Source organism: Cucurbita pepo, chromosome LG04 (genome assembly GCF_002806865.2).
Source record: "Cucurbita pepo subsp. pepo cultivar mu-cu-16 chromosome LG04, ASM280686v2, whole genome shotgun sequence".
In the NCBI taxonomy this organism is placed as follows: domain Eukaryota; kingdom Viridiplantae; phylum Streptophyta; class Magnoliopsida; order Cucurbitales; family Cucurbitaceae; genus Cucurbita; species Cucurbita pepo.
Genome location: NC_036641.1, coordinates 6,529,599 through 6,545,811, shown reverse-complemented (window position 1 = coordinate 6,545,811; position 16,213 = coordinate 6,529,599). Strand labels below are relative to the sequence as shown.

Genomic DNA, 16,213 nt, shown 5'->3' with positions numbered 1-16,213 from the left:
AAACTGCCATTCTTTTTTATTTTCCCTCTTAATTACAATTCTAACATAATTGTATATTAAAAATGGTAATTAATATTAAATATTAATAACATCATTAAAAATTTTGGTTACGAATAACAATGTACTAGGTTATAGCATTGAAAGTACACGTGTATCGGCCATTAAGGTAAAGATACAACGTGTCACAACCGCACTCTTGCAGCACCGAGGCGACTTATTTTATCTCAGTGAACAAGTCAACCATAAGAAATTTGGATTTTACGGACAACATCGACGTATACTCGAGTCTCGAGTCACGTTTTGGAAAACGTGAACGAGAAAGCAATGTTATAAGCTAAAAGTGATTAGGCAACAACAATAGCTTTGATAGCATATAGCTCGGGTAGGAAGGGGTGACAACTAGCCAAGGCTGGTGTAGACGTGATTTTGGTGACCGGTTATCCACTGTAAATTATCCTCTAAAGCCCGTTATAGGCCCATATTGAGGCCCACTTTATTTGGACTGAGACAAGCTATCTTCATTGATGGGCTTATGTTGAAGCCCAAAACTGTTAAATTATTAATTTAAATAAAATTAGAATTTAGTTATAAAGAATTTATATAGTCTCTTCAATTATAGAGATTATTTACATTTTTTCTTTTTATCAAATTATAAAAATAAAATCATTATACACCTCCTCGAGGATGAAGTCGAGGAGATGCTTCGACTTATTCCGCTCATCCATTTCTTGAACTTCACAATTTTCTCCTCTGGTCGTCCTCCTCAAGGATAATGTCGATCACGTGTGACATTCATGTTCTTCATATGTGACGATCTTGATACTAATATCTTCACGTGTGACATCTGTATTCAACATGACGTGAAGATTTCACTATAAATAGCATCGATTATTAATGTCGAAATTTAGATAGGGGAATGCGAAAAACCTTCACGTGATAGTAACAGTACAATCTTTATTAATAAAAAAATATTAAAAAAATTATTATCAATATGTGGATGAAAAGTTTAATATTATTTTTATGAATATTTTTAAAATATAATAAATAAGATTAAATATCGAGAAAAAAAAAAGGCGTATTTTAGCGAAACACGACAAGGTGAATCCGAATCGTGTGGGGAAAAGGTGAAACGGTGCGGATTGACGATCGCGGTAAAACGTCAAATACGGACGGCCCAAAAGATATGCCTCCGTAGGATTGGACGGCCAGGATCAGCCGAATTTGAATCTTAGTGATGCCTTAAAGCGGCCTGCTCCACTGGAATCCACTAGTGTGACAAGGCCTCCAATTGTTGGATTCTTATTTTTAAATTATTATTTATTAAATTATAAATTTAGTCTCTATAATTTTAAAATTTTTAATTTGATTTTTCGATTAATAAAGTTTTAATTTTTTTTATTCTCGTTTTATTTATTTGATCATAAATCTCTACACGGTTATTTGATAGGTCTAAGAAAATGGCTCGGTCAGAAATTTTGTCGGTAGACATGTGTTAGGTATCTTTTGTTTGCACAAACTAACGTCCGAGTTGATGAGGGAAAGGAGCGAAGCAACTCGACCTAGAGAAGATAAATAAAACCTAATATCATGAAATCTTTCGCTCGTTATCTCCTCATCTTCCTCTTTATAAGTCACAGCTCACTTCGACGTTTCCAATTTTCCATAGAATCTCTAGGGCTTTTCTAGCCGTTGGGCGATTTTTTCCCGTATGCACTACGCATCGAGAAAGCAAAAAACCTAATTTCACCTTAACAATTGTCTCGTAAAGCTATTGCACCCTAAATAAATACTTCTCGACTGTACTTCCAACCCTACATCCTAAATACGACTTCACAATCCACTAGAACATAGATTAAAAAACACTCCATATTAAACAATTTTATGTAAATAACTATACGCCGACCAACCACGAGCCTTAACACACCCCCTAAATAGTTGTAGCTATCGTCTTTTGAATGACTCGAGAACTCGATCAATTCAGACTATATATCTCAAATCATAAATGTTAGGTTGGGTTAGATTTTTTTTTAATTCAAAATTCGGGTCGGTTCATGGGTTCACATATATTGGTCAGGTCAACCCGACCAGCACAAAAATAGGGTTACAATCAAACTCTACCATACCTTATTTTAAAGATTATTACGAAGATTAAGAATATATGACGTTTTGTAACCAATATCGGTGATACATTATAACGTGTACCGTAGATAAGTACATTTTTTTTTAAATAATTAAAGAAAAAACCCGACAACCAAACCCAACCATGGTTTAGGTTAGAGTTGTGAATGGCTAGTGTCATATTCTATGTCGTCTTTTCGAGAGACAAATTCTGTTTTCATATTTTTAATTAATTATATTTGAAAATGACATATTAGCATCAAATTGTGTGATTGATAAACGCTGAAGTCTTAATCCATGAATTTTTTAGGCCCTATTTAATAAATAATATGATTTCAATTTTTTTCATTTATAAAAATTGTTTGTTTGCAAATAATTTAATCATTTCATTTCATATTTATTTTAAATTTTAAAGCATTTTTTTTTAATATAAAAAAGTTTTTTTTAAAAAAAAAATATTTATCAAACGAGTTCTTTAATTTGTCGTGAAATACTCTGAGGAGTTAAAAATAAGCGGAGATTCAGATTTTTCCGAATTGGTCAACGTTTCAAAGGGCTGTTGAATTCATGGGTAAGCTAGAGACAACGGATCGAGAAAGAAAGCAAAAGTGATTCCCGTAGTAGCTGCGAACGAAATGGGAGCAGCTTAAAAATGTCGTCTTTTTTTCTAGTCGGGCAAAAACTTGTAACCCTCCGAGAAAATATGTTTAATGTTGCTGATTTCTCATCTTTTGCAATCAGTTAAAAAAACTCCATTTTTTCTTTGTGGATTTCAGGATTATCCTCATTAATAGGTCCGAGACCCACGTCTAAGAGTTGAAAGGTCCGAATGATCAACTATAGAATTAGTAGGTCGGTCTACTCAACTATGTATCGATCGTAAAGGTAGGGCAGTACAACCCCCAATCAAGGGAGTGATTACGACATTACGTCCAGTATATCCCACCTTATTCTCGACATGCAGTGGTACCTCGAGATGGGTAGGAGCAGTTCGAGTCTGTATTACCACATAGCAAGAGCCACGTCTGGATCTAATTTATCTAATCAACAATTCATCTCGTGATTTCACGGTTATCAAAGAAGTCCAAAAAGCATCAAACATATTCATATGAGATCCATGTAGCAGACACCAGCTCCCACTACGACTTCATATGGGTATTTAGATACCCTAATGTTCGTTTTTCATTAAAATTGTTATTTTAATGTATATATAAAAATATATTTAAAATTTATTATTAATAGCATACATCTTAAAATTTATACTATATGAATTTAAAATAATATATGATGACCACTTATAAAAACATTTACTTAATTTCTTAACTAATTTTATTTTAAAACTAAATTTAATATATAGTTTTGGATATATATATATTTTTTTAATACAAACCATATAAGAGTAACAAAGAAATTATTTTAGGTGACCAAATAATTAATTTAAAAACTATATTTTAAATTAATATGAAACAATTATTAGGGAATAATATCATTATTTTCTAAAATAAGAATAAAAAAAACAAGAAAAATACTTGTCTATCTCTGTCTACAACCCCTTTTTAATAATTTTGTAATTTATCAAATAAATACAACATTTATTTATTACCATATATATATATATATATATAAATTTGAGAAATTCAAATATTTAATTTTTGGTCGATGATATAAACTTTATGTCAGTTCGTGTTTGACCATATATAATATTTTATTAATTAAATTAATTAAATATCCTTAAATTTTCTTTTAAATTTTTTTTTATATATTTTTTAAAAAGTAAAAAAAAAAATAATAAAAAATATTAATACGTTTATAAAAAAAATTTATCTCCGTCAATTACAAATTCACATCTCATAAATTATCTACGAATTTTAATGTTAATTTTTTCAAAGTTAAACCTTTCAAAGCTCAAATATATATATATATTTAAAGTATTAACGATTTTTTTTAAGACTTATTATTATTATTATTTTTTAATTTAAAGATATTATTGAAAATTTTAGTATTTAGATAAAATGGTTTTTTAATTATTAATTTAATATAGAATAAAAAGTAAATATGAATGAACAGAAATTCAAAACTTCCAGAAAGCTTAAAACGTTGTCGTTTTAAAAGGCAAAACATAAACCAAAGCAGTCAGTTTTTTCGAGAACTGAAATTAAAGTGTTACATTATTCCTCGATTATCGTTCCAAATTAATTATTCCCTAAAAATTATTTAATTTTAAAATTTGTGGGTAAAATAATAAATAAATAAATAATAGGTAAATAATATATTAGATACAAAATAAAAAATAAAAAATAAAAAAATTTATTAAATAATTTTTAAAGTTTATGGTTAAATAAACACAATTTTAAAATTTTAAAATTTTAATACGAATGAATTAAATTTAATTTAACTTTAAAAAAATTGAAAAAAAATATTAAAAAAAGGAAAAAGAATTGCAGTAAAATACATAACTAGCTGTCTCCAACCACATTCCCTTCCCTCAGTTTCACCGTCCCTATAAATACCCCTCCATTTCCGCCTCTCTGTTCCACCTCCTCCGCTGCTACCGCCGCCGTCTCCGCCACTTCATCGGCCCAGAAAATGTCATCTCTCCGCCCCTTTCTTGCTTTTTCTATTCTCCTCATTCTTTACACCGATATCGTGGCGGCAGCTTCTTCTTCCTCTTCGAAATTTCGGTCGGGATCCGCCACTGTGCACAACCCGAAACTTCCGCCGCCCACCCTCTCCGCCTCGAAAAGATTCGAGGGCTCCTCCAATTTGGTCAATCTCCGGTACCACATGGGCCCGGTGCTCTCGTCTTCTCCGATTAACATATACCTTATTTGGTACGGCAAATGGGCTCTTCCGGAACAGAATCTCATCAAGGATTTCTTGCTCTCATTCTCCGTCGCCGCCGCTGCTCCATCTCCCTCAGTCGCAGAGTGGTGGCGAACGGTCACTCTCTACAACGACCAAACCGGCGCCAACGTGTCCCGCTCCATCGAAATCGCCGACGAATATTCCGATCGCCGATACTCCCTCGGTACCCAACTCACCCGTCTCTCAATCCAACAAGTCATCGCCTCCGCCGTCCGATCCGCACCGCTCCCGGTCGACCACCGCAACGGAATCTACCTAATCCTAACTTCCGGCGACGTGATTGTTCAAGATTTCTGCAGAGCCGTTTGTGGATTCCATTACTTCACTTTCCCATCGATGGTCGGCTACACGCTGCCGTATGCCTGGGTTGGAAACTCCGGGCAGCAGTGCCCGGAGGTCTGCGCATATCCATTCGCCATTCCAGGGTATATGGGCGGCGGAGGGGCGGCGGCGCTTTCGCCGCCGAACGGGGATATCGGAGTGGATGGGATGATAAGCGTGATCGGACATGAGTTGGCGGAGCTTTCGTCGAATCCGTTGGTGAATGCTTGGTACGCCGGCGAGGATCCGACGGCGCCGACGGAGATTGGGGATCTGTGTGAGGGGCTGTACGGAAGCGGCGGCGGAGGAGGGTATATTGGGGCGGTGATGAAAGACGGAGAAGGGCGGAGTTTTAATTTAAATGGTGGAAATGGACGAAGGTTTTTGGTGCAGTGGCTATGGAGTCCGGTTTTGAAAGCCTGTGCAGGGCCGAACGCGTTGGACTGAGGAAGAAGATGAAGATTAAAGTATTTTTAATTTTAATTTTAATTTCTTTTTTTTATTTTTGTATAAAGAAAATAAGGATCACAAGTTTTGTGCTTAGCGTTCAAATCATTATATGCTTAGTTGAATTAAATATAATCTAAATTAACCTTTATTTTAAATTATTACGTCATATTTTAGATTATTACGTCATATTTTTAAATATGTACTGGTTTTTTAACTATAAAAATATTTTAAAATTTTCAGAATCGGTTGAATTTTGCTCGGGCTTTTGTCTGTTTGGTCCATTGAGCTATGTTCGACTAATTATTAGAGGTGTTTATATGGTTCGAGAATCTGGCTTACTCGACCCAATTTGGACTGTCTTAGATTTTTTTCGATTTAGATTAGGTTGAATTTTAGGAAGACCGAAAATTCAGGTCAGTTCGTATGACATTTTTTGTTGGGTCAACCCTACCAAGTGAAAAATAGGGTTACAATACAACCTAACTTTACAATACTTTTAAGATTATTATGTAAATCAAGAATATTTAACGCTTATAATTGATGATAGTGATGCATTATGACTTGTGAATGTCTCATATTTGACCTAAGATTTTAATTATTAGTGTAAAAAAAAAAAAAAAAATCCGACAACTCAACCAAACCTAGAATGGAAGTTGTGAACCCTAACTGGGTTGCTCGAGTAACCAACCCAACCAACCCAAAATTTCATATTTGTCCAAAAATTTCTCCAAACCAGCCCAACTCGAACTATATATATATATATATTTATTTATTGTACAATAAATTACCATATAGAAAATTAAAGGTAGGTATAATAAAAAGTTGAAAATGAGGGAATTTTCTGAGCACAGCTGTAAGTATAATTCGACTTTCGTCCAAGTGGAATCTGCTTCCTAACTAATTTTGACTAGACAAAAATAAAAATTTCAATTATATTAAAAAATAAAAAATAAAAAATAAAGGTTTTGAATTTCAAATTTAATTTTTTTTGTTAAATTAAAATATGTATAATATAATATATAGTACTGTAAAATAATAATTATACCAAATTTAGAACCCCATAAAATGATTAATTAATTAACTAAAAACATGTATAATAATATTTATATTATTGCTTTTTTTTAATAACTAATTTATTAAGCATAAAAGTGATTATAAATTTTTTAAAAAATGAGGCAAAATTAAAATTTTAAAAAATTATTATACATTAAAAGTTTCAAGAATTTATTAAAAAAAATAGATATTAAATATAGCTAAATTGTCAGGTCAAAGTCACGTGAGGCCCACGTTTCGGGCCCACCAACGCGGATTGATTGGCCCATTGGAATGGAAACTCACGTGATCATAGCAATTAAGCTCTTCAAAACAACTGTAATCCACTCAAAAAGGTATATTATTTATTTTTATATTTTTGTAGTAAATATTTATATAATTATTTTGAGTTGAAAAATTATGAATGTATTTTATTTTAGCGTTAAATTATTATTCTACCAAAATTAGTTTAATTTATTAAATGCCATTCTCATATTACCATATATATAAATATATTAATTTTCTTTTAAATCCATGTGCTGAGTTGGCAATTTATGTAAATTGGCTTTTGGTAATATTTGGTTGAATATCCAACTAGACGGCTTCTTTTTCAGCTACACCCGACACACTGTATTCAAAGGGTTTCCACTAAAGTGGTCAAGATAAAAGTTCGATGTCTGACTAATGACTCCCAAGAACTCTTATCGATAGATTCGTTTGGCATCTCGATGTCAGCTCATCACACCCTAAAGATTGAAGAAAGTCTCCAAGAGTTCGGTTGTTTGTTGATGCAAGAGATACATGAGTTGGGTTTCGAACGTCGAGAAACAGTTTTGTTCCTATCAATAGTTGGTGTTAAAAGGTAAGTCAAGCTTTACGTAAGACGGGCACTAACATATTTGATTCAAATTTTAATAAATACCTGTTAGTCAATATATAATTAGGGACTAGACTGTTACAAATTTAAAAGTATAGGGACTAAATTGTTATATACTAAAATTTATTTATTTTAAATAAAAAAAGAAAATTTCCAACCGTTCAAGAATTTATCTGTTCGCCACGTAGACACGAAAAGAACAAAAATATCTTGTTCCTTCTCGAACAATATTGGTTTCAAACAGAGCACTCCCATCCTCCACGTGTCAATCACCCATTAGTCGTTCAAAAACATCACGTGACAAGCGTGCCTCCCCTCCTCAATTTCACAAAACTCCTTAAAAAAGTTATATTAAAAAAAAAAAAGAAAAAGAAAAAGAAAAAGGTTAAATTATTCAAATTGATACTTTGGTGTTAGTATCAATTATGTCTTTATTCCATAAAAAAGCTTTTCTCGACCTTTAAAATTATTTAAATTCACGCATTAAAATAAATAAATAAATATTTAAAATTGTCTCGATATAAATACAATAATAATATACGAGACTTTAACTACCCGGCAATCACTTTTCAAGTCTCGATTTATAATTCATCTTTAACCGGACTCATACCAGTAACTACCTAACAAGTACGAATAATTACCATATTTGTCATTTATTTTTTGAAAATCTCCTAATTAACCCGACTCATGCTAGAGCAGTAATTGCTTAACAAATACCAATATTTACATAATAATTGTTTGTGGGTATATTAAAATAATAATTACATAAATAAAATTAAAATTAAACTCAAAGTTTGAGTATAATTTAAATAATTAAGAAAAAAGAAATAAAAATAAAATAAAATAAAAAATAAATGGAATAATACGGCTTTGTTTGTTTTCTCTCCAGAGAGAGAGAGAGAGAGAGGGAGAGAGAGAGAGAGAGAGAGAGAGAGAGGGGAAGCAGCAGCAATGGGTAAGGTAGTGGAGAGGAAGAAGAGGAAGAAAGGGCGGCCATCGCTGTTGGATCTTCAAAAGCGGAATCTAAAGGAGCAGCAAGAACAAGAGGATGAAGAGCAGAAGCAACAGAATCACAACAAACCCAAGCGAATCGACCGGTCCTCCGCAATTCCCAACCCTAATTACGCTTCTTCTACTCCCTTGCGGCGATCTACTCGCCGGAATCCCAACCCCGACGGACTCACTCCCGATGACCACGACGATGCCGAATACAACCAAGAATTGGCCAGGAACCGCCGCGAGAGGAAACTCAAGCTCGTTCTCAGATTGCACTCTCAGAAACCTCCCGTCAATTCGTCCTCTCTCAATTCCGGTGGTTCCGATTCTAATGCGGAGGGGGATGATAATGTTGCGTCGGCTAATAAGAAGCGGAAGATCGGTTCAATTGCGGAGGGATCTAGGATCCAAGACTCCGAGAAGGTACTGCAATTTGTGGTTGAATATTCTGGGTTTGTATTTGTGTTTGTTTTGCATTTTCCCTCGTTTTTCATGGGGGAAATGGNTAAAAAATAAATGGAATAATACGGCTTTGTTTGTTTTCTCTCCAGAGAGAGAGAGAGAGAGAGGGAGAGAGAGAGAGAGAGAGAGAGAGAGGGGGGAAGCAGCAGCAATGGGTAAGGTAGTGGAGAGGAAGAAGAGGAAGAAAGGGCGGCCATCGCTGTTGGATCTTCAAAAGCGGAATCTAAAGGAGCAGCAAGAACAAGAGGATGAAGAGCAGAAGCAACAGAATCACAACAAACCCAAGCGAATNAACATCACGTGACAAGCGTGCCTCCCCTCCTCAATTTCACAAAACTCCTTAAAAAAGTTATATTAAAAAAAAAAAAGAAAAAGAAAAAGAAAAAGGTTAAATTATTCAAATTGATACTTTGGTGTTAGTATCAATTATGTCTTTATTCCATAAAAAAGCTTTTCTCGACCTTTAAAATTATTTAAATTCACGCATTAAAATAAATAAATAAATATTTAAAATTGTCTCGATATAAATACAATAATAATATACGAGACTTTAACTACCCGGCAATCACTTTTCAAGTCTCGATTTATAATTCATCTTTAACCGGACTCATACCAGTAACTACCTAACAAGTACGAATAATTACCATATTTGTCATTTATTTTTTGAAAATCTCCTAATTAACCCGACTCATGCTAGAGCAGTAATTGCTTAACAAATACCAATATTTACATAATAATTGTTTGTGGGTATATTAAAATAATAATTACATAAATAAAATTAAAATTAAACTCAAAGTTTGAGTATAATTTAAATAATTAAGAAAAAAGAAATAAAAATAAAATAAAATAAAAAATAAATGGAATAATACGGCTTTGTTTGTTTTCTCTCCAGAGAGAGAGAGAGAGAGAGGGAGAGAGAGAGAGAGAGAGAGAGAGAGAGGGGAAGCAGCAGCAATGGGTAAGGTAGTGGAGAGGAAGAAGAGGAAGAAAGGGCGGCCATCGCTGTTGGATCTTCAAAAGCGGAATCTAAAGGAGCAGCAAGAACAAGAGGATGAAGAGCAGAAGCAACAGAATCACAACAAACCCAAGCGAATCGACCGGTCCTCCGCAATTCCCAACCCTAATTACGCTTCTTCTACTCCCTTGCGGCGATCTACTCGCCGGAATCCCAACCCCGACGGACTCACTCCCGATGACCACGACGATGCCGAATACAACCAAGAATTGGCCAGGAACCGCCGCGAGAGGAAACTCAAGCTCGTTCTCAGATTGCACTCTCAGAAACCTCCCGTCAATTCGTCCTCTCTCAATTCCGGTGGTTCCGATTCTAATGCGGAGGGGGATGATAATGTTGCGTCGGCTAATAAGAAGCGGAAGATCGGTTCAATTGCGGAGGGATCTAGGATCCAAGACTCCGAGAAGGTACTGCAATTTGTGGTTGAATATTCTGGGTTTGTATTTGTGTTTGTTTTGCATTTTCCCTCGTTTTTCATGGGGGAAATGGGGGCTGATCTTGTTCAACAAAGTACCAAATGTTAAGGCGCCAAAGTTATTGGGAGATTCGTACGTTTTTATTTTGTGGGTGAGTGGAGAAAATACGGTGACAGTGTCCGAAAGAGTTTCCTTGAATTTCGCACTTTTGAATTTTGCTGTTGGATTTTCGAGTATCTCAGTCAAGGGTAGTTGACTTAGCTAATTTGAAATGGGTTCTCTGAATTTTCAGTTGTGGTTCAAATTTTTTCTTCATCATCATATTAAATTCGTTGCTTACTATTTGATTTATGAGCATTTACTGGGTACTTATCTTCCTCAAAAACGATCTGATTTGACTGTCATATTTTAAACGAAAAAGTTCGGATTTGTCTTTTCGTTCCTTAATTATTTTCCCACTTGATAATCGGGTTTCTTTTTTTTTTCTTCTTTTTTTTTTTTTCTCCCCATTCGTGGCAGTCTGATTCCTAGTCCTGTTTACTTTTTATTAGATCTACTCTGTTTCTTGAGCTCACCCATAATTGGAAAATGATTTGTCCGACTGTAACTGTTGGCGCATTGGCTGTTTCCTTTTGATGTCTCAGGGTGAAAAGTCCATTTCTACTACAAACCCATCGGAAACCCTTCAAGGTTTTTGTCAATAATCAAACGCCACTTCTTTGGAAACCATGTTTGTGACCGTTTTTAATCATTATGGACATAATTACATGCAGGGTCGCATATGGATTCGGGACCCTCGACGCTTTTACCTGATAAGAAGCTTTTACTCTTCATCCTCGACAGGCTTCAAAAGTGTGTTTTTTCAGCTCATCTTTCTGTGGTTTTTTTTAAAATTAATTTTAATATCCTTAGTGCTTTAATTCCAGGAAGGATATCTATGGTGTGTTTTCCGAACCAGTGGACCCCAACGAGGTTGGTTTTGGGATTGATGATGCCAACCAGCTTTTGGGTTTTATGAGATGCTTTGTCTGATTTTACTTTTAAAATGATTCTTTGTAGCTTCCAGACTATCATGAAATTATAGAGCATCCGATGGATTTTGGGACTGTTCGTGGGAAGCTTACTTCTGGAGCTTATACCAGTTTGGAACAGTTTGAAGTATGATATTACTTTGTAGTTCTGTTTCGTTTCAATCGTTTGTTCTGTTCATCTGAATTCTTGATACCTTCATGTTTGGTTCACTACACAATTGATGTTTTTAACCATGCTAATCGAGTTGCTACACTTGAGTGAATGTTCTTAATTGTATTTGGTAAGTTGGAATTGAATAGGGTGGTGATTCACTTGATATTTTGTTGACATTCTGAATATAAGCATTGTAGGCCTTATTACAGTGTTCTTTCTATTATATGTCAGTATTTCCTTTTCGTTTTGTAACCGAAATCTACCGACCACGTTGTGTTCAATACTTTTATTAGTGAAGGGGATGCTTGATTCTGAACAAACTGGCTGTGGAAATTGAAATCCTTGTTCTAGAACTTAATAATGCTTATTTGATGAGTAAAACAAGTTATTACCATGTTACTTTGCAGCTTTAGTTGGATACAAGTGTGGCTTAAGATTTCATGAGGTTTCTCCTTTATTCTTTTGCAATCTTCTCTGCCCTCCATCTGTTGTTCTCCCGAAGTCAGATTTTCTTGAGTTATTATATATTCAATTATCTGTTGCTAGTTTGCATGGTAAACGTGTAACGGCCCAAGCCCACCGCTAGCAGATATTGTCCTCTTTGGGTTTTTCCTTTCGGGCTTCCCCTCAAGGTTTTAAAACGCGTCTGCTAGTGAGAGGTTTCCACACCTTTATAAAGAATGTTTCGTTCTTCTCCCCAACCGAAGTGGGATCTCACAAAATGTGTTACTCAAAAGCATCTTATGTGTTGTATTTTTATTAAACGAATGTTTCTTTACAAATTCAGGGTCGTGTTATCCCCTCAGATATAGATTTTCCCCATCTTTAGATTCTTTGAGTTTTAACCTAACAGCCTATCAAATGCTTTTCTCAAGTCTTATGAATGCTTAGGTTTGTTTATTAGTATTGATATAATGCTTTTTTTCCCCTGCAGAAAGACATTCTCTTAATCAGTTCAAATGCAATGCAATACAATGCCCCAGATACCATATATTTTCGGCAGGTTTGATTTGCACTGAACTTCCTTATTGTTCTTTATGTTTCTTCTTTGCATACACAATGAAATTTAATTGTATTTTTGTCAGGCACGTACCATACAAGAGTTAGCAAAAAAGAATTTTAGGAACCTGAGACAAGATAGTGATGATAATGTACCAGAACCTAAAGTAGCAAGAAGAGGTAGACCACCGACCAAGCATTTGAAAAAACCATTGGGTCGACCTTCCTTGGAACGTGCTGGTTCCGAGTTTTCCCCGGATGCCACTCTTGCTACTGGTGGTGAAAACGCAAATTGGTCGAACGATTTGAGGAAAGGATTTCATCATTTTGAAAAAACTAGTTTAGCTGATTTTTCTGGCAGATTCTCCTTTTCTTCCAATAGTGATGCTGCTGCATTTAACTTGTTTAACCAGAGCAGAATTGATAGAAGCGATGATATTACAGGTATGAAATCTTAGGCAAGCTTTTTTACTTTAGTATAAGATGCAACCTAAGTTTTGGTTCTATGATTATTCTTTCCTGGCAGGTTCTGGACTGAGAATTAATTCAGTGAGACAGGGGAAAAGACCAATTGTCTCTGATGAGAATAGGCGTAACACATATAAGCAATTTCAAGCGGCAGCTGCTTTGCTAGAACCCTCTGTGTTGAATACATTTGATAGAGAGAGGAAGCTTTTAATGCCAGTATGTATCCGACTTATTTACTGTAAACATTTTCTTTTGAGTGCCATGCTTGGAGTGACCATTAAGGTTGACCAAGCCCACCGCTAGCAGATATTATTCACTTTGGGTTTTCCCTTTCGGGCTTCCCCTCAAGGTTTTTAAGACGCGTCTGCTTGGGAGAGGTTTCTACACACCCTTTTAAAGAATGCTTTGTTTTCCTCCCCAACCGATGTGGGATCTCATAATCCATCCTTCTTCGGGGCCCAGCGTCCTCGCCAGCACTTGTTCTCTTCTCCAATCGATGTGGGACCCCCCAATCCACCCCACCACTAGGGGGCCCAACGTCCTTGCTGGCACACCGCTTCGTGTCCACCCCCTTCGAGGCTTAGCCTCCTCTCTGGCACATTATACGGTGTTTCGCTGTTATACAATTTGTAACGGTTCAAGTCACCACTAGCAGTTATTGTCCTCTTTGGGCTTTCCCTTTCGGACTTTCTCTCAAGGTTTTTAAAACGCGTCTGCTAGGGAGAGGTTTCCATATCCTTATAAAAAATGCTTTGTTCTCCTCTCAACGGCTGTGGGATCTCACAATATTCAATTATAACCAGAAGTTTTGGAGCTTGGGCGTCTGATAGAGCTTCTTGTTGAGGATAAGAGAAATTGGACTGTTATTTTCAGTTTCTGATTTGTCAATTGTGTTGGCTTGAATATTTACTGTCCTCGTCTAGTTAATATTGTCTACAACATGCTGCCATTTGGTTTTGGTGACTTGAATTATACAACAAACTTATATGGACTTTTCGGTGTGATAACTCGTGCTTTATGTGAATCAGGTCGGACTTTTCTTGGAGCATGCTTATGCACGAAGCCTCGCTCGATTCGCTGCAGATCTCGGATCTGTAGCTTGGAGAGTTGCTTCGAAGAAAATCGAAAGATCTTTACCAGCAGGTTCAGGTTTTGGTCCTGGATGGGTTGTAGAAAATGATACCACACCAAAGAGAGTGTTTCTACCTCAAGCTGAACTCTGTCAAATGTCAACATTACAGCAGCCTCTTGCTCCTGCACAAAAGGGCGTTCGATCATCCGACAACTCCGAAGCTGATACTTCATCTAAGACACACGACGACGAGCCTTCTCATGCCCCCAGTTCAGATGGCCATTTAAGTAGGCCTCCCACTGAGTTTGCTGCAACTTCATCATCACCGTCGAGTACTCAACGATCTTCTGAGCCGTGCAGGGGACAGGCTGAAGCGGTCGAAGGATTGAATCCCAGTAGTGATTATAATGTATTGGAAAGTAGTATTCCAACCTCAAGGCCTTCATTTCAGAAACAACGCCAGACTCCAACAATCCGCCCTGGTATGAATGGATTCAATGGTACTTATGCCTTTGATCTCTCTGCTCACAGGGGGCAACTAACAGGAGCATCCGAGCCTGCTGGTGAACAACCTCAGTCATCTCGAACGCTCGAGACAACGACCTCGAGGACTAATGCTAACTTCATCCATCCAGCAACGGATCCCAGTACAACAAACTCTTCCAGTTCATTGCTCGGGCCGGGGAATGAGGCTCATTTGCAGGGGCCATCACCAGCAGAAAAAACAACAACAATACACCACAAACCGGAATCAGTTCCCCCGGACGTGAACACGAGATTTAAATCTCCAGGATCTCCTAGCTGTAGTAAGGTGGAGTGTGGTAAGCCTGATTTAGTATTGCAGCTATGAGGATTATTACTAATTGTTGATCATTTTTCAAGTTCTTGATTAAACCATAGAAATGGTGGTGTGTTGCTCATGGAGTAATGGCAAAACCTACCAACTTGTGTTGTAAAAACATTAGAAGAGAGGTTCGTTCATGTACAGATTTATGTATCCTAATTTCTTAGGTTCATAGGGGAAGATAAAATGTATTTTAATTTTAATTTTTAAATTAACAATAATCCAAATTGGTTCAATTCAGCTCGGTTTTTGGTGAACGCATGAACTAGTTTCCAATCCACACATATTTAATCCAACTTAACCCAAAAAGTTCATAACCTAACCCAAACGGTACGGGCTGGGTTGGGTTAGGTTGAGTTGGTTGAGTTTATCAGGTTTATTAGGTCATTAAGTTTTTTTTGAACACTTTTAGGATAAATCGAGTTGATTTTAGATGATCAAAGATATGTCAAAAGTAAGACACCCCCGAACTGACCCAATATAAAATGGTAAAGACTTATCTAGGATGAAAGTATGTAAAAGGAGTTTGAAACGGGCATGCAACCATAGACAACACGTCCTAGACAAGCAAGACTGGGATATCTGTAATGCAGCCATTGACAACACGTCTTGGACATGCATGATCGTGATATCTTCTCCCACTCAATTGGTTAACCCTGTCAACCGACTCGGACAAGCAAGACTGGGGCATCTATATATATATATATATATATATTCCATCTTTCTTTTACTTTGAATTGGAGAAAGCGATAAAGTCTTCACAGCCTTCTTATCAAAGTTGTGTTCACACCCTTCTCTCTCTTCACTCTTTCTCTCTCATCCAAAAGGAAATTTCAAATTATGTATATATAAACAAAACTTAATTAATTAAAATATATATACGGTCGTGAATTAAGTTAATAAATCGAAATTTTCAAACAATTATGTTTGGAATACTTCGACTCTATAAGATCGAAACAATCTGATCGCTTAAGCTCGAAAGAATTTGACTCACTCCTAACAAGATAAAGAGAACACCTCGGTCGTCAGCTCATCGAGCCAAACCAAGGACCAGTGATCGCACACATTGGGCACATGTCCAATTAGAGGGATA

At 35.9% G+C, this 16,213-nt stretch overlaps 2 protein-coding genes across 4 annotated transcripts; both read left to right on the top strand.

The window, feature by feature from the left end:
- The first annotated feature begins 4,606 nt into the window (after window positions 1–4,606).
- On the top strand, window positions 4,607–5,909 carry LOC111792477 (protein EXORDIUM-like 5). The gene has a single exon (XM_023673981.1). It carries the CDS (start codon window positions 4,705–4,707, stop codon window positions 5,749–5,751), a length of 1,047 nt encoding a protein of 348 aa, XP_023529749.1. The 5' UTR covers window positions 4,607–4,704; the 3' UTR covers window positions 5,752–5,909.
- Window positions 5,910–8,558: 2,649 nt separating this feature from the next.
- Window positions 8,559–15,360, top strand: LOC111792409. 3 transcript variants are annotated; one of them, XM_023673839.1, is made up of 10 exons: window positions 9,235–9,402; window positions 10,206–10,543; window positions 11,197–11,242; window positions 11,326–11,404; window positions 11,479–11,524; window positions 11,612–11,710; window positions 12,672–12,740; window positions 12,823–13,180; window positions 13,263–13,420; window positions 14,233–15,360. In XM_023673839.1, exons 1-10 carry the CDS (start codon window positions 9,273–9,275, stop codon window positions 15,124–15,126), a joined length of 2,217 nt encoding a protein of 738 aa, XP_023529607.1. In that variant the 5' UTR covers window positions 9,235–9,272; the 3' UTR covers window positions 15,127–15,360. The 3 variants fall into 3 exon arrangements, with proteins under 3 accessions (XP_023529608.1, XP_023529607.1, XP_023529606.1); XM_023673840.1 differs by lacking the exons at window positions 9,235–9,402; window positions 10,206–10,543 and adding an exon at window positions 8,559–9,082; XM_023673838.1 differs by lacking the exon at window positions 9,235–9,402 and having other exon boundaries at window positions 10,020–10,543.
- Window positions 15,361–16,213: the final 853 nt, after the last annotated feature.

Coding starts and splice junctions, on each gene's coding strand:
- LOC111792409 (XM_023673840.1), top strand. CDS start 8,615: ATGGGTAAGGTAGTGGAGAGGAAGAAGAGGAAGAAAGGGCGGCCATCG. Junction 9,083..11,196: donor GGATCCAAGACTCCGAGAAG/GTACTGCAATTT, acceptor TTGATGTCTCAG/GGTGAAAAGTCCATTTCTAC. Junction 11,243..11,325: donor CCCATCGGAAACCCTTCAAG/GTTTTTGTCAAT, acceptor AATTACATGCAG/GGTCGCATATGGATTCGGGA.
- LOC111792477 (XM_023673981.1), top strand. CDS start 4,705: ATGTCATCTCTCCGCCCCTTTCTTGCTTTTTCTATTCTCCTCATTCTT.